Raw genomic sequence first — 19,269 nt, 5'->3', positions numbered from 1 at the left:
GCTGTGCTGTAGGATGAGACCCAAGAATTGCCCCTGCCTTCTTTTTTTTTTTTTTTTTTTTAAAGAGATAGGGTTCTTGCTATGTTGCCCAGGCTGGCCTTGAAAGCTGGTCTTAAACTCCTGGCCTCAAAGGATCCTCCCATCTCAGCCTCCCAAGTAGCTGGGATTACAGGTGTGAGCTACTCCACCCAGCTGAACCTTTATTTTTAACAAGCTGAAAAGGCAATTCAGAAGCATGCCACTACTGAGTAGTGCACACACACATACTTGCCCTACAAGATCCTACAGGAATTCTAAAGTTCAGTCAATAGATGAAGCCATTTGGAGGTAACCACCACCCATGTAAATGGGATGGGGCTGGAGTGCTACACAGTGAGTCCTGTTAAAACTGGTAGTCACTCATTATGGTCCACAACAGGTGGACTATAAGGCTAGAAATATTAAAAAGAGGACATAAATGCTAAAAATATTAAAAAGAGGAAGGGATGTCAAATTTTCTTTCCAACTGCATTTTTACACTGCTATCCTCAAATATGTGCAAGCAACTGAGAAAATTAAGTACTCATCTCAAGGAAGTATTAGCAGCCCAAAGTTCAAAAAGAAGCCCTCCTTACTTTAAAAGGGCAGGAGGGATTCATCATTAATTTGCTTACAATGTTTGAGGAAAACACTTAAAGAGCACTTTACATGATTTTGAAGAAGAGATGCCCTGGAACAGAAAAAAGGTACAAAGATCTCAGAGGCTCAAGAGGCACCTGGGTGACTGCAAAGTCATGACACCCAGGGGAAAGATGGGCCTCAAGTGGGCTGAGGTTTAACCTGGCATCCAGATAGGGGCTGGGCATAGTCGAGGAGGAGGGAGAGCTGTGGGCAGAAAAGGAAGCCGGGAAGAGAGAAGCTGGCCTGCAGAAAGCAAGTGTTGGCAGCCTTGGCCTTGTAGTCTAACATTTTCTGAGCTGTGCAATCTTGGGCAAGTGGCTTTGCCTCTCTGAAGCTCAGAGGTTTTGCCTCTACAAACAGTGATGGTGATAGTGTTCACAATAGACAGTTGTCTGAGGATTAAAGAAGATGTAGGCACAGTATTTAGCACAATACCTAGCACACAACGAATACCCACTAGGCTCATTTAGTGCTTTGCATTCATTACTGCTGTTGTCATTGCCGAAAATAAGAAGAGGATGAGAGAGTCAACCATGGACGATGAAAAGAGGAAGGAGCCAACCACAAAGAAATAAGGGACAGTCAGAGGCGGGGCAGCAGGAGGCCTCTTTGCCAAAAGCCACGGAAGATAAATTGTTAAGGGTCGGTCCATAATGGAGAGAGGTCAAACGCAGAAAGTCACTGAATCTGGTGATCAGGCATCATGGATGACTTCTTTTCACTGGATGGCATTTGAAAAAAAAATGTCTCTACAGTGGGAGCACATGTCTAATTGAGCTATAATTCTGCATCTGTAAAAATTTGCTCCCTGAGGATGGAGTAACCTGCATGAGAGCCTAGGTATACTTATTGTGCACAAATACCAGAAAACAAGCATGCTTTAAATAATAGCTATAATTAAAAGAAAGGTCTGGCTGCTGTAAAAATGAGGTTCTTGGAGAAGCTGCTGGTCTTCCTTCCCCCAATTTATTTGAGACCAGCTCTTGCCAAATTCAACAATGCCACCCAGGGCCTCACTACTCTTTTCTACACAAAGACAATATAGACCATTCGTAACTATTTTGGAATTAACCATCTTGATTCTCCATTCTGCTTGACTGCCTTTGGGACTATTTCACCTCTCGTTTCCTCTTCTAGACAATAGGCGTAGGAGGAGAAGGGAGAAGATAATCAAATGAGTACATTATGAAATACATTTATAACCTTAAAAGTTGTATAAAGATTGGGGGAAAAAAAGCACAAAAAAGCAAAAATCAGATTTATTTTAATTTGTAATCTTTAAATGCATATAGCAACGTGAGGTAGGAAAGGTCTGCTTCAAAGAAAAGAGATAGGCAGCCCAGGAGGTTTGGTCTTTGCTTATATTATAAACCAGTCAGTATTTGAAAAGGAAAGCCTTTACAAAACTAAAAAGCACTTCTTCAGGCTCTGTAAATATTCATCTTTACATTTCATCCCATCTAACTTTATTCCATAGTGGGATAAAGGTACTCGCCCTTTCATATAGGAAGAAAGAGCAAATTCTAATAAACTCAGAATTAAGAGTGTCCTACATAATGAGGTTTTGCTCTTTCAGAAATACGCAGAAAATTGTTTTTCTACGACAGGTTAAACTTGGCTAATATGGAAGTTGGTGTTTGTGATTTTAACCGCACTTAGAATGCCAAGTAAAATGGTAACATTCTTATGTTAGAAAAATCACAGTTTTAAGCTGATGTTATGATGTCTTAAAAACTGCCACATAAGAAATTGCATGCTCTTACCCCAAGGTGCTAATAAATCCATTGGTCGATCCCTCCGCGTACAGAGAACAAATGTCTCCAATGTGTAGGAAACTAGACATTTTGTCAGACATGTCTTTCTGGAAAATCCTAGACAAAGTAAAACATGCAACATTGTTAGAAGAAAAGAAATGCTCGGAGGGGGAAAGAAGTCACTAGGAGTTGGCTTAGCTCAATTTTCCAAAACGCCTTACTTAAAAGTCAAATTTAAATAAGAGTTTGACAGGCAGGCAGTTCCATGAGCCAAGTGAGGACATATGCAACATTTTTTTCCCGTATATTATTTAATTTCAGGATATTCCAACCACAGGAACATTTGTTTCTAACAAAACCGTGCCTGAGTCAAATTCTACAAGTTGAGGACCCTCGATAATAAAAACTGCAGTGAACAGAAAGCCCGCAGGGAACTCAGCCAAGAACGTTGTAGTGATTAGGGAGTTAGGTGGAAAGTCTGACTTATGAAACATTAACATATTCAATTTGCCTCAGGGAACGTTAAGTCAGAAGGAAACACCTGGTATAAAACTTGGGTCTGGCAAGGCCGCAGTGCCTGGGCTAAGGTACCAAAGCAACAAAATGGCATTAATAAAAGGAAACCCAGTAATAAACACCACAAATTTCCAGCAGCCGTTTAGGCCTTTAAGAATTCCAAAACTGTATGCACTTCGCCCAAATGCTACTTAAATGTCTTTTTCCTTCTTGTCCTTCATCAAGAAACACTTCCAGAGGACCAAAGTCCTTTAGACAGCACCTGACCCAGATCCTTCAGTATTTGGGTAAGAATAATAATGTTCCCTGGCCAGGAACACACAGCTACTTAGAGAGAGTCTTCGAAAAAGCTCTTAAGTTTCAGGAAATCTCTACATAGCCAAAAAATCGTAAAACACACCCACACAAAAATATCAACAAAAATATTGACGTGACTTCTAGAAGCAGCTTTCATCAGGGCCATAAATATTGAGGAGTGGGAGCCAATTGTAAAAAGCTAGATTGACATTTAAAAAACAAACTCAGTTATGTGGGAAGACTGTGTGCTGGTGTGGACTGCAGCTAATTGCCCAGTTTTTCCGCAGGCACTTGGTGTGGAGATCCCAGGGTAACCCACGTTTTCCCAAGACCCCTCCTCCAAATCCAGACCCTTTTACAGCGCTTTCCCCATCCATTTACTCAAGTTCCCCTTCCAGAAGCCATTTACCCCACACAGCCACAAAAGCTGTGACGGTGTGGAACAGTATTATGTCTCCTTCAATTGCTTTCTGGGTGCCAAGTTTTCTTTCAGGAAGAATTATGCAGTAATGATCATCATGAAACTTTGGGAAGCAACCTCCTACCTTAGCAGGAATGTCAGCTACTGAAAGCAAACTTATGCTAAAGAACCTGAGTTCACTGCTTGGGAGAAGCTACAGGGAAAAGCTAATTTGTCATCCCCTTCCCTCCTCTCCAACAACCTAGACATTGCAGATAAAGAGCATTTCATTAAACATGAATTTATTTATAGAGGGAGACAGCAATTGAGAACACAGAATAAACTCTCAAACAAAAGAGCCAGCATCTCTAGACCTTGAGAGAAGACACATAAATAACATGCAGAAGGACAGTTTGGCAAGTACCACTCTCTGGAATCTTGTCAGTCATTGTTTAATTCTTTGTAACTACATTATTTTATACCTAAAGGCAAACCCGTGTTTTAAACAACATCCAGAAAGGCGGCACAAATGGAAAACATCAAGGGGGATTAATATTTCCCTTCTGTGCTTATATTGTAAAGCTTTATCTTAAAGGGTCAGGAAGTCAGCATGCGTCTGGGACCAATTATTAGAAGACAATGTGTTTGAATTTTGAGCCAGACCAAATTTGCGTCCATACTCCCTGGCCTCCCAAAAGGACACCGGGGAATTTCCAAATGAAGGAGAGCAGGTAAGTGCTCCAGCAAGAGGACTAGGGCCTTGTCCAGTGTGACTAAGGTTCTCCTTTCAGGATAGCCCTTCAGATAAGCATTCAGCCCCAGTGGAGACCAGGCCAGAAAACAGCAGTGCCTGCTGTTTTGTGAGCTATCACCTGGATACCTTACTGAAAGATTCCAGGCCCTTCATGGGAAGAAGCAGACAATTCAGTGTCCTCAGTGACAAAGCATGACATACCCCATGTTGCTTACAGCTGATCACTGCTATAGATGTCTGGACACTCCAGTCCTACTGCATGGTTCTGCATTCTTTTCTTTTCTTTTTTTTTTTCTTTTTTTGAGATGGAGTCTTGCACTGTAGCCCAGGCTGTAGTGCAGTGGAGTGAGGCTTACTGCACTCTCCAACTCCTAGGTTCAAGCAATTCTCCTGCCCAGCCTCCTGAGTAGCTGGGATTACAGGCATGTGCCACCAAGCCCAGCTAATTTTTTTTGTATTTTTAGTAGAGACGGGGTTTCACCATGTCGACCAGAATGGTCTCGATCTCCTGACCTCGTGATCCACCCACCTCGGCCTTCCAAAGTGCTGGGATTACAGGCGTGAACCACCACACCCGGCCCATTTTCTTTTCTGATAATAATAGCTGGCATCTATCAAGGATTTCTCATGCCCACCATTGTGCTAACGGCTGTACAAATGTTCTCTTAGTGAATCTTCATGACCACAGCAGGAGGTAGGTACTACCATTATTTCCATTTTATTGTTGGAAGCACTGAGGTAGAGAGGTAAGACGTGCATGTCACATATAATTAGTAAGCAGGAGGATCGGGGTTGTTATAACCCAGGTTTTAGATGGAATCTCTCTCTGCTGCCAAGGCAGGAGTGCAGTGGCGTAATCTTAGCTCACTGCAGCCTCCATCTCCCAGGTTCAAGCAATTCTCCTACCTCACCCTTCAGAGTAGCTAGGATTATAGGTACCCACCACCATGCCTGCCTAATTTTTGGATTTTTTTTGTAGAGATGGGAATTTTGCCATGTTGGCCAGACTGGTCTTAAACTCCTGGCCTCGAGTGATCTGCCCGCCTCGGCCTCCCAAAGTGCGGTGAGCCACCATGCCCGACCCAGGTCTATCTAACTCTGCAGTGGAGTGTTTATCAACAGTGATCCTGGGAATACAGGATAAAATGGTCAATGTTCTTATGCTCTGCATGATTACAGAGAACTGAGTTTCTTCTTTGTGTGTGTGTATATATATATATATATATATATATTTTTTTTTTTTTTTTTTTTTGAGACGGAGTTTCGCTGTTGTTACCCAGGCTGGAGTGCAATGGCATGATCTCGGCTCACCACAACCTCCGCCTCTTGGGTTCAAGCAATTCTCCTGCCTCAGCCTTCCGAGTAGCTGGGACTACAGGCGCACACCACCACGCCCAGCTAATTTTTTGTATTTTTAGTAGAGACGGGGTTTCACCATGTTGACCAGGATGGTCTTGATTTCTTGACCTCGTGATCCACCCGCCTCAGCCTCCCAAAGTGCTGGGATTATAGGCGTGAGCCACCGCACCCAGCTGAACTGAGTTTTTTCTTATAGACAATTCTGTCTCCTAATTTTTCTACCATGGCTCTATAAATACTTTTGTAAGTCAGAAAAAAAAATTGAGCGTCTTCTAACCAAGATACTTATTAAGTTGCTGAGATAACAGAACAAGTAACCTTTAGCCACATTTTACATCTCCCCCTGAAATCACAGGCCAGCCCACCCACCACTGCTAATGATCTTCTGGGCAATCTGCCAGGGGTTCCCCATTAAAAACAACCAAAAAGGGTGGGGAGAACAGACCCTTCCCCAGGGGTCTCAGGGAATAATTCCACTCACAAAGGACTGGGCAGAAAGCTTACTGGTCTGGTTAAAAACCTCTGGAAATCTCCTCTGGCCTCCCCTTAGTGAAGTGAAGGAAGGAGATTGGGAGAGGAGGACAGGTTTTAGTGCAATTATCAGTGATGTCCTGGAAGGAAAAACAAAGGCCGGGAAAGTCAACAGAACAGGCCTCACTGGCTGGGAGGGGTGGAGGTGGAAAGTCCCACCCAGAAGCGATGGGCCTGGGAGCAATCTTCTGGAAGACTTCCTGTTGTTCAGAAACTGGGTGGGAGAGCCCGCCTCTTTATCTGATTGTGGACCATTTGTGCCTGTAAACTTCTAGCAGCTGCACTCAGAGCTGCTATGTCACTCACACCATGACAAGGACCACCTCAGAGAAAACAGAGCTGGCGCCAACCTGCCACTGAGCTGCAGAACTTCAAAAGCTTATGCACACCCAGGTCTCTGCTGACAAGCCATGCCTGACATACATGAGGGTAGGCTTAGGTACTCGGCTCCCACATTCCACCCTGGCTCTCTGTCCCTAAGCTCTTATTAGGAGCCCACTGCAACCTCTGTGCTTTCATTTCCTTGTCTGTTAAATGGGGGTAATACTTCAAGAGACTGTGGTGAGGAACAGATGAAATCATTCTTGAAAAGCACCTGGTACAGTGGCTGACATGCTTGAATTGCTCTATGCTATTTTTTTTTTCCTTGAGAGATAAAGTGGAATTCTGAAAGATTCCAAGACTTCAAAATTTAAACTCAGAAAAGGATCCCCTGTTTAAAAAGTCAGATGTGTAGCATAAGAAATGAACTCCTATATGACCCAGGATGATAGATTTTACTTTAAGGAAGATAATTTATCCTTCCTAATGCCTGTGTTGAAAAAAGGTGAACAATACTGAAATTGCACTCAACTCCCAGCTACAGAGTATTATAGCCTTTCAGAAAACACAGAATCATAGAATTAAAGTTGGAAGGAACCCTGTAAAGTATGTAATTCTACTTACTGCCCAATAATGGAATCTCCCCACCACGCTGCCTATGGATGGTCTCACTGGGCAATAGAGCTTATTCTATGTTCAAACAGCCTTGTTCAAACAATTACTCCTAAACCAGGCACAGTGGCTCATGCCTGTAATCACACTTTAAAAGGCCAAGGTGGGAGGATGACTTGAAAGAAGGAGTTTGAGACCAGCCAGACCCCATCACTACAAAAAATAAAAGTAAAAATACATCAGCAGGGCATGGTGGCACAACCCCAGCTACTTGGGAGAATCACTTGAGCCCAGGAGCTCCAGGCTGCCGTGATTGTACCACTGGACTCTAGCCTTGCAAACAGAGCAAGACTTTGCCTGTGAAAACATAAAACAATTACTCCTAGCCCCTCAAAGGACAGCTGCCTCCCAGAACTTTTGCTACTCATCTGTCCTCTGAGGCATCTAAGACCTCTGCAAACGTGAATGCTATCTAGATTCTTTCTCAACATTTCGCTTCTTTTCACAAAGTATCACCATCCTCCCCGCAATTCCTGACGCAGCATGATCCCAAGAGCACCACTCAGCCCATGGCAGGCAAAGAGTCTCCAGAGGATCCAGAGTCAAAGTGCCCAGGTTCAAACCCCAGCTCTGTCACTTACTCACTGCAGAACTTCAGGCAAGTTCCAGAACCTCCCTAAGCCTTGCTTTTCCCGGCTGTAAAATGGGGAGAGTAAGAGCACCTACTTCAGCAAGCTGACATGAGGTCCAGAAAGACAGCATTTACAAAACACTCAGCAAAGCATCTGGCATGAAGTAGGCGTGCCATCAATATATGCTATTACTATTAGACCACCACTGCCACCCACTACCATTCTGATCGATGGAAGTACCTATTAAAACAGGATTCTTCCAGGGTGGCTTTGGCCAGAGCAAAGAAAGGTAGATCACTGCCTCTAGGAAGATACTCTTGCAGAGGGAGGCTGTGGCAACTCTGTTGAGCCTCACACCACCCTCTGGCTGAGCTTTCCTTTGCTCTCTACTGAAACTGCTCCCGAGCCATGAGTAAAAAAAGGGGCAGAGAGGATTTGATTCTACTCCCAAGAAAGGTGCAAATTAAAAAAAAAATGCAGAGAGATCTCCTTGGGGAACAGAAGCCAGAGCTGCTCTTCAGAATCTGTGCTGCTCTCTGCCTTCTCTGTACCTTTCCTGTTCTTCTCATCCACTCTGCTGGCTCCAGTCACTGTTACATGACAAGGATTCACAAATCTGTCTCTCATGACCCATAGCTACCAGAGTTCTGCTCCTGGAGGCTCACCGCATCTCAATGTATCAAAAAGAATTCACCTGCCTGCCCAACCTGTTTCTCCTTCATCCCCTTTTCTCAGCAACCACCCGCAAAGCCTGGTGGCTTCTCCAGTCCTCCGTCTCTCATGTTCCCTGCCACAGGGCCTTTCCCTGTGTTGTTCTCTTAAGCCTACAACACTCTCATCCCTACCCCACCCCCTGCTCTAGTTAAGGCCAAGTCACCTTTCAGCTCTAAATTCAACTACCATTTCCACCAGAAAATCTTCCCCACCCCTCAGATGAAGTTAAATTCCACTCTTATAAACTCTGCACCACGGATCTCTCCTTTCAGCCTTCATCTCAGTTACAAGTTCACATTTATTTGTGCAATTCCTATCTGACACCCTACAAGGCACATGCTGTATTCTTGAGATCTATGTGTGATATATTTTGTATACAACTGTATTCCCAGCACCAATGGCTAGCACATAGTAGGTATTCAGTAATACCTGTCAAATAAATGAAGAAGTCTAATCCAGCAGCAATTTTTGCTGATTTAAAGCTTTACTATATCTCTTGAGTCTTCTAGCTCCCCCTGCTCCTGCTAACCTGAGTCTCAGCCAGCATCATTTCTCAACTGGACTCCCTAAGGCCTTCCTGCTCATTCCTCTGAATCTGTCTTTCCTCCTCAGTCTATTCTGCATACAACATCCAGCATAATCTTTTAGAAACATAAATCAGACCATATCATTCCCCTGCTTAAAACCTTCCGACATCTCTTTGGAGCACTTCATGATCTAGTCCTGCCTACACTTCCTCTTGCTCTCCATACTCCAGCCATAATGAATTTTTTCCAGCTCCCCAACCCCACCCATGCTCTGTTCCCTGGACCTTTTGGCACATGCTGTCTTTGCAGCCTGAGACATCTCCCTCCCTCCCCTAACTCCCACTCACGTTCACAGCCCCAGTTTGATGTCTCCACCTCTGGGAAGCCCTCTCTGACCTCCCAAATCCGGGTTGTATGTCTCCAACATACTCTTCTATGTAGCAACCTGGGTCCACCACCACTGTCCTAGCATTGCTTTATTCACCTGTGTGTCTTCTCCATTAGACTGCAAACCCATGAGGGCAAGAACCTCAGTTGTCTTCTTCTCTGTTGCATCCTAGTACCTAGCAGTACCTGGGTTCCCAGCACCAAATAGCAAGCAGTCAAAGTTGGGTTCAATGTCACTTTAGTGCCATTGTATCTGCTTCCTCAAAGAGTTTGTACTAGTTTTGTTTTTTAGAGTTTGGTCTTACTCTGTCACCCAGACTGGAATGCAGTGGTACAATCACAGCTCACTGCAGCCTCGACCTCCCAGGTTCAAGGGATCTTCCCACCTCAGCCTCCTGAGTAGCTAGGACTACCAGTGCATACCACCATGCCTGGCTAAGTTTTTTCAATCTTAGTTTTGTAGAGACAAGGTCTCACTATGGTGTCCAGCCTGGTCTTTAACTCTGGCCTCAAGCAATCCTCCTGCTTCAGCCTCTCAAAGTGCTGGAATTATAGGCATAAGCCACCACACCTGGTTTGTTTTTTAGGTGATTGTTTTCCAAAACAAATTAAAGCCACATTTACAGTGTTGGATCAAAGAGAACAGAGCCTACTTGGTCCTTTTCAACAGATTTCTTTTTCCTTTATTTTTTTTTTGAGATGGAGTTATGCTCTATTGCCCAGGCTGGAGTACAATGGCATAATCTTGGCTCACCACCACAACCTCTGCCTCCTGGGTTCAAGCCATTCTCCTGCCTCAGCCTCCCAAGTACCTGGGATTACAGGTGCCTGCCACCATGCCCAGATAATTTTTGTATTTTTTGTAGAGACAGAGTTCACCACATTGGCAAGGCTGGTCTTGAACTTCTGACCTCAGATGATCCACCCACCTCGGCCTCCCAAACTGCTGGGATTACAGGCGTGAGCCATAGTGCCCTTTTCAATAGATTTCTATAAGAAATTTGGAAGCAAGAAAGAAAATATCTAACTTTTATCCCTGGAAAGGTACTCTAACTTTTATCCCCACTAACCATCCCCTTCACTATGTCCAAAATGGCTTGGAGTACTGACAAAAGTATACGCTTCAAAACAGACTCAGAACACATGAGTCTGAATTCCAGCCTCATAAATTACTAGCTGTGTGTCCTTAAGCAACTTCCATAACTTCTCTGAACCTCAGCTCTCTTATCTGTAAAAAAGCAGGCAAGGCTTCATATTTCCCAGGGTCACTGTGAGGAGTAAACCAAATAATCCACATCAAGTGGTCGACACAGTGCTTGGCCCTTCACTCTCACTTTCTGCATGTCTGAAGAAGTCTGAAATGAAAAATTCCTTTTGTTCCTCCAAAGTCTTCACTCACCTCTGTCCTTGTGATTCCTCTACTTATGAATGTCCCTTACCTGGTCAATACTGTAGGAAACACATCTGGAGAAACAAGGGTCGCAAGAATGTTTAAATGCTCTGTTAGCCCAGGAGGTGGCTGGTATTTGCACAGCATATCCTGAGTACTGTTGTTTTGTCAGTACCCAAACTCACAATACCCAAGCTGGCCAGACCTCAACTCAACACCCCCGCCTTCTAACATCAATCTAGGTCCCCTGCTGGCAGTGGGGGTGGTGGAAACCTCTTCAAAGGGATAGTAATTCAGTATTTAGAACCTCTTCTACTTTGGTAGAAAACAGGCCAAAGCACAGCATCACTAAAAAAGAAATATGCTCATTTAATTTTAAGCAGCAGCTCAAGATAGGTTTTGGATTTTCTTTTTCTTTTTTTCTTTTGCTAAAAGCTTTGAGTGTGATGGAAAACTCACTCATTTGACTGTGGCAGAAAACTCACTTATTAGAATTTTTCCATCTATTATTTCTCCTGCACACACTTAACTAATTGCATTACATTCATTTTTCAAAAAAAAAATCTCGATTTTCGCCTACACAGAATTCTGAATTTAAAAGTTAAGAACTCCTAAAACTGAGACTAAAGTAGAACTCTTCATTAACCAGGAAGCTACCTAAGGGATCACTTAATCCTCAAGGGTGGACGGGCTTGGGAGGAAATGAGATATTGACTTTACACTAGTTAGGGGACCCCAAAACCACGGACATGCTCATTTCTACCAAGGCACAAGGGCAAGCCTCCTATGTTTAATTAAAGTTGCCTACTGGCCACTGGGGCTGAACTGTCTGACTTTCAGTAATCCGGTCGTGAGGGAGTCCCACTGACAGCCTGACCTTAAACGAGACCCTTCTAAGCATGAGTCAGGTATTTCAGATCCCCTGCCAGGCCTGCAACCCCTCGCCTCGTTCCCACAGTGCACCATTAATTTCCTGATGACAAAGCTCCTCTGTATTTTACCACCCAATCACCTTACCAGTGAAAATCTTATATATCACTAACCCAAGACACATGCAAAATACTCTCCAGAGGCCTGAATTTGTAATCATTTTGCCTCCTCAAACAGCTAAGCTCGCTAGCACAGAATATAGCTCATCTATTACTAAAAGCTTCCACCCTGGTTCCTTAAACACCAGTTATGACAGAATCTAAGAGAATTAAGTGTCAATCTAATTTCTATTGTAGGACACAACTTCATCTGAGGCCAAAAGCTACAAAAAGAACCAAGTAAGGGTTGGAGACTAACACTTATAAAGGCAGTTACACTTGAAGGTGCTATTCTCAGACACAGAGAGGAACCTGTGCTTTATAATATTTTAATGACCCGTCCCCACTGCAGAATTTCTGGACTGCTTGGTATAATCTTGCTCATCAGAAAAAGATGAATGTAAGACAAGTACCACTAGCTTCCAAATTCTCGGTGTTCCTTTGCATTTCAGAAGGAGGTTTAACTAGGAATCAGTTTTGTTTTACAAAAACAACTGAAAAGCATCCCCGTGCATTTATTTCTGAACAGAAAGATCTGATACAACACCCAGATTTGGAGATGGTCAATTGCACCCTGTCACTTAAGCTTTCAGTTTCTCCCTCTCTCTAATGTTCCATGCCACAACCCCACATTTCAAATTAACTCTGCAAGTCAGTGGCCATCAATGGTGGCCCAAGGGTCAGGGAAACTTCAAGGTCAAAACTATTTTCATAATAACATCGAGGCATTATTTTCATTTTCACTCAGTCTCTCATACATTTACAGTGAAGTTTTCCAGAGGCTGTGAGGCACGTGACTTAACAGTAGACTGAAGACAGAAGCAGATACATGATCTGTGAATCCAGCTATGTTCTATGAAGCCAGATTTCAAAGTGATTTGCAAATAAAAAGCTACTATTCTCACAAAATTTTTGTTTGGGAAAATATTCTTCTTGTTTATTAAAAATATGTCAATAGGTCAATGTGCAATGGGGTTTTGAAAGTACTTTTTCAATATTCATTTTCTCAGTGCTAATTTCTATCATGGTAAATACAGACAGATACAACTCACATCAACATAAGTTCTTTAGGGTCCTGAATTGCCTTTAGGCATGTAAAGAGCTCCTGAGAGCCAAAAGTTTGAAAACTACTGCCATAAACTGTGTTAAGAGTTGCCCTGGCAATGACTGTATGCTTGGGACTCCCACTGTATCAGTTTGAAAACTTTATATAACAGGAAGAAAATGCAAAATATGCACTGTACAGCCAGAGCTTTAGAGAGTGAACGGTTTGATTTGAAACTTCAATCTTCCTTCTTATCAAACATATGTATTGATACCTACTATATGCCACCACTACTCTAGGTACTGGGGGTACAGATCAAAGCAAGACAAGCAAGGTCCCTGCTCCCATGATGCCTATATTCTAGTGAGGGCAGACAGACAGGAAACAGAGCAGCAAGACAAATCAGACAGTGACCAGCAAATGTGAAAAATTAAAACCGGGTGATATGATTAAGTGGCAACTCAATTTTGGCTGGTCAGAAGAAACAAGATGAGGCATTTAAGTGAAGACCTGAAAGTCAAGATAGAGGCAGTCATGCAGAAAAAAAAAATTCAGGCGGAAGAGCATTTTAGGTAGAGCAAACAGCTAGTACAAAGGCCGTAAAGCAGGAAAGAGCTTGGCAAATTCCAGAAACAGAAAGCTAGCCCAATGCCTACGGCACTAATGGAGAAAGGAAGAATGTACAGACTGAAGTCAGGGTAGAGAAGGCAGAGCCAGTAGGACTTCACAGGCCAGGCTAAAAAATCTGTCTCCTATTCTAAATGCAACGTTAAGTTTCTAACCTCAATCAAGTTACTTCCCTTATCTGGCCCTCAATTTCCTCCTCTGCTGAATGGGGATAATGAGGACTTACCTCAGACTTATTATGACAATTAACTGTGAAAATGAAAATATGCTTAGCACATAGAAAGGGGCACATGGGAAGCATTCCTATTAGCTGTTATAATTCTACCTTCTAATCTGTTCTATTTTCTATTCTCATAAACTCCTTTTTCTAAACTTCTTAGGCTTATAATCAGCAGAAGATCAGCTCTGACAACCACTTGTCAAAGTCCAAACAACAAGTGAATATACAAAAGGGACACAAGTTGCACTGACCTGAACGTATCAATGCCAACTCCAACAGAACGTTTTTCCCACTATCCCTGATAAAACCAGAACCACCAAAGCAAAGCCAGGTGAGGAGTGAGTGCCAGCATCTCACTCATACACCATCCTTTGCATCTATCCCCCAGCTGCCAAGCTTTGCCACCTGACCCCAAAGCACCTGCATTTGGACAGCCATTCTTCTGCTAAAAAATGTAGCTGACAACAAATCCATCAGCCTTCCCTATCCTTTCCTGGCATAACCACACTACCTCTGCCTCCTAAAAAACAAAAGGCCCTTGCCAAAGTCCTTTGGCGCTGGTTTTCTTGCTGCTTGCTTTTAAAATAATAAAACCAAAAAGCTTCCTTCAGGCTGTGCATGGTGACTCATGCCTGAATCCCAACACTTTGGGAGGCTGAGGTGGGTGGATCACTTGAGGTCAGGAGTTCAAGACCAGCCTGACCAACAAAGCAAAACCCTATCTTTACTAAAAATACAAAAATTAGCCAAAAGTGGTGGCACGTGCCTGTAGTCCCAGCTGCTCGGGAATTGCTTGAACCCGGGACATGATGGTTGCAGTGAGCCAATATCATGCCACCGTACTGCAGCCTGGATGACAGAGCAAGAATCCTTCTCAAAAAAAAAAAAAAAAAAAAGCTTCCTTTGAAGTTAGGCAGCAAAGAGAGGGGCTTACACATGGGGCTTCTGCTCAAAGCACCTGGCAAGCCAAGAGGCCATAAGGCAGTGGACCCTCAGAACCATGGAAAAGCACTAAGACAAAAAGGCACCATTTCACTTTTTAGGTCAAGCAGTACCCAGCAAGGCAGGTTAACAATGGGACGAGCCCAGCAAACCATGCGGTCTTTCACAGGAAAAACAGGAGTATGTCCAGAAAAAGGAAGAGCTGCTGGCATTTAATCAATCTCCTGGCAAGAGGCCAAGGAAACTCCCTCCAGAGGAACACTAGTCTCCCTGCGATGCCCTCACCCAGGTACATATATGGTAATATGGCTGTAAATACGGGGTAGAGAAAACCTAACACATTTACAGTTGACTTGTTCAAGAGGGAGATAAAGTCTCCCTTTACAACAGTTCTGCTCCTGTTCCTAAGCACTCTCAGGGTTAATTTCAGAACTTCCTTTGAGCAAAGATGCTTGGAGATACCATCTTTATTGTGAAATGAGGATGAACAGCACGTTTTTTACTTGGACACAATGCCGGCCTCCTCCCCACACATTTTTACACAGCCTCCCCTCCGTGCCTTCTTGTCCCCATTAGCTGCTAATCAGATCATCCTCAGAAACGCAGTGTGTACCCATCATCAGATGATTTATTCTCTTGTAAAGAAGCACTTCTCTCGGAGCACAGAAAATCATATTCTGCTTTCATTTTCAGGCAGTCCCAAAGGAAGTCACCAATTCAGAAGTTTCAACTTTAAGCAAGGCCCTTCATGACATCCCAGAAATAGCAGCTGTAAATCTGAAGTTTGGAGGAGTGATTCTCTAGTATAATACAATGCTGATCATTCCCCCATCCCCCGCCACACGCACAAAAATAAACCTACTCGCTTTTTCAGACATGTCTGCTAAAGAACCTGTTCCTTAAACAGGTACAGCATCTACAGAGTTATTTCTCAAAAAAAGATGCCCATACTGACATTTGCTCTCATGGCTTCTATTCTTCAAGGCCAAAGTAAGAGAATTCAACCAAAAGCTCAACATTTCCCAGGCAGAGAGCTGCAGATTTGGTGCGTGGAGAGCATTTAGCTAAAATTCTTTATTTTATGGGTAGAAAAAACAAACCTGAGGCCCCGTGATTTCTTGGAGGTCACACAGCCAATGAGTGGCCAAAGCTAGACCACAGGGCTCCAGATACCAAGGTCAGTGTTGTTTTGGTTTTAAGTCTTTTTGTTTTTTGAGGGGAGGGGTGATAAGGGAGAGGGTTCTTATTTTGTTAAAAAGTTGAAGTCTGTCCCAGCCTGAAGAGACATCCTTCTGCCTACACAACCCAAACTTCAAAAAACCAGCAAATCAAGTTAGGACAATATCCTCAGAGTGAGATAAAATACTTACCAAGCCTGAAAAATTCACTCAAGGACAGTTTCTCAGCCTGATCACTACTGACATTCTGTTGGGGGACGCAGGGGGCTGTCCTGTGCACTGAAGGATGTTGAGCAGCATCCTTGACCTCTACCCGCAAAACACCAGTAGCATCCCCCCCCCGCCCCCCGCCTGCCAGAAAGAACAACCAAAGATGTCTCCAGACGATACAAAATGTCCCCTGGTGGACAAAACCACCCTCCCTGTCCCCATTGAGAACAACTGTGCTAGAACATAGATAGGTTTTGCTTTGTTTTTTTAATCTATAAAGCCTTCTGCAAACATTTGTTTTTAGGCAACTTAGCAGCAATGAACCAAAGCAGGTATTTTTATACCTATTTTACAGAAGAGGAAACAGATGCACAGATGTTCCACGTTTTGCCCCTTACCCAAGAAGTCAACACTCAGTGAGGCGGAGTCCCCACCCTGTGGCTCACCAGGACAATACCATTATGACCCAAGAGCAGCTTGGGTTCACTACCTGATTTTTCCACTCCTTTTTATGAATACTCAACAGTTACCCAAGCCAAATGTACTTTAGAGAGTTGTACTGAACAACACCTCAAAAGCTATCAAAAGGAAATGCTTAGTATATCTCTACGTGGTCCTCACGTCACCCTCTGCAGAAAGGGCTCTTTTCTTTTTTTAATTGAGAGGAGTCTCACTCTGCCACCCAGGCTGCAGTGCAGTGGTGCAATCCCGGCTCACTGCAACCTCCACCTCCTGGGTTCAAGCAATTCTCCTGCCTTAGTATCCTGAGTAGCTGAGACTACAGGCACCCACCCACAATGCCTGGCCAATTCTTTTTCTTGTATTTTTAGTAGAGACAGGGTTTCACCATGTTGGCCAGAGTAGTCTCGAACTCCTGACCTCAGGTGACCCGCCTACCTTGGCATCCCAAAGTGCTAGGCTTACAGGTGTAACCCTCAGTGCCTGGCTGTAAAAGGTTTTTCGAAGAAAAATGCCAGCTTGAGAAATATTTAATCAGGAGAGGGGTACAAAAAACTAGGTTCTTCCAAGCAGCCTTCAAAGGGAGACAAAACATACACACAAATTACTTGTGTAAGCACTTCCTGTGTGCCAGGTATTCTTACGGGTTTAAAAAAAAAAAAAAAAAAAAAAAAAAGGCACATAAGGAAAATAGGTTTCAGTGCTCTGGAGTTTCAAATGACAGATTTTCAAGTATCAGAAAAAGCTTCCCAGAGGAGGAAGCATTTGGGATGGGCCCTAAGGAATAGAAGGATTTGGCAAGGTGGACAGAGAGAGGGTGGGGAGGGACACGAGACAGAACATACACACACACGACAAGGCAAACAAATGAACGTCCCTCGTCTGGGTGTCATATCAGCTTTTCCTGTTCAGAAATATGTGCCCGAGATGCTTTTAAGCTGTTCTTGCAAAAGAAAATCACTTCCCAGATAAAGCTCCTTCTAAAATGCAAATGAACAGTAAGAAACTTGCAGGCTAGTGATATTTTTCTTATGTTCATCTTCTGACGAGCCGCATTATATCAAGTAGTCCGGAAGTTCTGCTGATGAGATAGGTCGGAAAGTATAAAACATAAATTCCTCAGTGTCAGTGACAGCAGATGAAAATGCAGCTTTGTTTTGTTTACAGCAGTGACTTCACAACTCTAGAGGGTACATGTACCATCTGGTCTCTTTCTGCCTTCATCTGAACAGCCAATAAAAGCATCCTCCAGGCTGGGCACTGTGGTGCACACCTGTAATCCCAGCACTCTGGGAGGCCGAGGCAGAGATCACAAGGGCAAGAGATTGAGACTATCCTGGCCCATCTCTACCAAAAATACAAAAATTAGCTGAGCATGCTGGCATGTGCCTGTAGTCCTAGCTACTTAGGAGGCTGAGGCAGGAGAATCGCTTAAACCCGGGAAGTGGAGTTTGCAGTGAGCCGAGATCGCACCACTGCACTCTAGCCTGGAGACAGAGAGAGACACCGTCTCAAAAAAAAAAAAAAAAAAAAAAAAAGCATCCCCCAAACATAAGCATGAAAGTTCCCATGTTTGCCAGACAGAGAATCCTTTTAGAGCTACTTACTCTCATTTTAGGTTGGTGATAAGCCTACCTTTCCACTTCACTGAAAATAAGGCTGCAGGGGGAAAGTACAAAGGTCAGCTTCACCTTCAACAGGTGAGAGCTAGCCATGAAAATGCAAAAGAACCACTAAAAGATGAGGACTGAAAAAGCACAGGGACAGGCATCATCCAATGCAGATATTTTCACGTTTTCACGAGTGTGTGAATCACCTGAGGATCTTGCAAAAATGTAGGTTCTCATTCATTGAATGTAGGGTAGGGTCTGAGAGTCTGCAATTGCCAGCAAGTTCTCAGTTAATGTCAATAACGCTAGTCTGGGAACCACAATTGGAGTGGCAAAGATGTAGAACACTGTTTCTCAAACATTTGTCTGCATTCCAAAGTAAAAAAACTATTGGACTTACAACCCAATGTTCACTGTGCATGTGAGACAAAGAATTTTGTTGTAATGTAAACAGTTCTTTTCAAGTATCCATGCAATACACTTCCATGTTTTCTATTCTAGAGTATGTCATTAAAAAAAAAAAGTTTGGGCCGGGTGCGGTGGCTAACGCCTGTAATCCCAGCACTTTGGGAGGCCAAGGAGGGTGGATCACGAGGTCAAGAGATCGAGACCATCCTGGCCAGCATGGTGAAACCCCATCTCTACTAAAAAAATACAAAAATTAGCTGGGCGTGGTGGCGTGTGCCTGTAGTCCCAGCTACTCGGGAGACTGAGGCAGGAGAATTGCTTGAACCTGGGAGGCGGAGGTTGCAGTAAGCCGAGATCGAGCCACTACACTCCAGCCTGGCGCCTGGCGACAAAGCGAGACTCTGTCTCAAAGAAAAAAAAAAAAAAAATTTTGGCCGGGCCTGGTGACTCACACCTCTAATCCCGGCACTTTGGGAGCCCAAGGCAAGAGGATCACTGAAGCCCAGAAGTTTGAGGCCAGCCTGGGCAACATAGGGAAACCCAATCTCTACAGAAAAAAAAAAATTAGCCAAGTGTGGTGGGGCATCCTGGTGGTCCCAACTACTTAGGAGGCCAAGGTGAGAGGATTACTTGTGGCCAGGAGGTTGAGGCTGCAGTGAGCCAAGATCATGCCACTGTACTCCAGCCT

General features: G+C 43.8%; 1 protein-coding gene across 1 annotated transcript in view; it reads right to left on the bottom strand.

Annotated features, from left to right (window-relative positions):
- The window catches only part of ITPR1 (inositol 1,4,5-trisphosphate receptor type 1), a 354,215-nt gene that overhangs the window by 327,194 nt on the left and 7,752 nt on the right, over nucleotides 1-19,269 (bottom strand). The window contains exon 3 of the mRNA XM_054245889.2: nucleotides 2,424-2,531. Within this exon, the coding sequence (XP_054101864.2) occupies nucleotides 2,424-2,515 (92 nt within the window). The 5' untranslated portion in view covers nucleotides 2,516-2,531. The remainder of the gene's footprint in view (nucleotides 1-2,423; nucleotides 2,532-19,269) is intronic.

Source organism: Callithrix jacchus, chromosome 15, assembly GCF_049354715.1.
Source record: "Callithrix jacchus isolate 240 chromosome 15, calJac240_pri, whole genome shotgun sequence".
NCBI lineage: Eukaryota > Metazoa > Chordata > Mammalia > Primates > Cebidae > Callithrix > Callithrix jacchus.
This window is presented reverse-complemented; position numbering and strand designations above follow the sequence as displayed.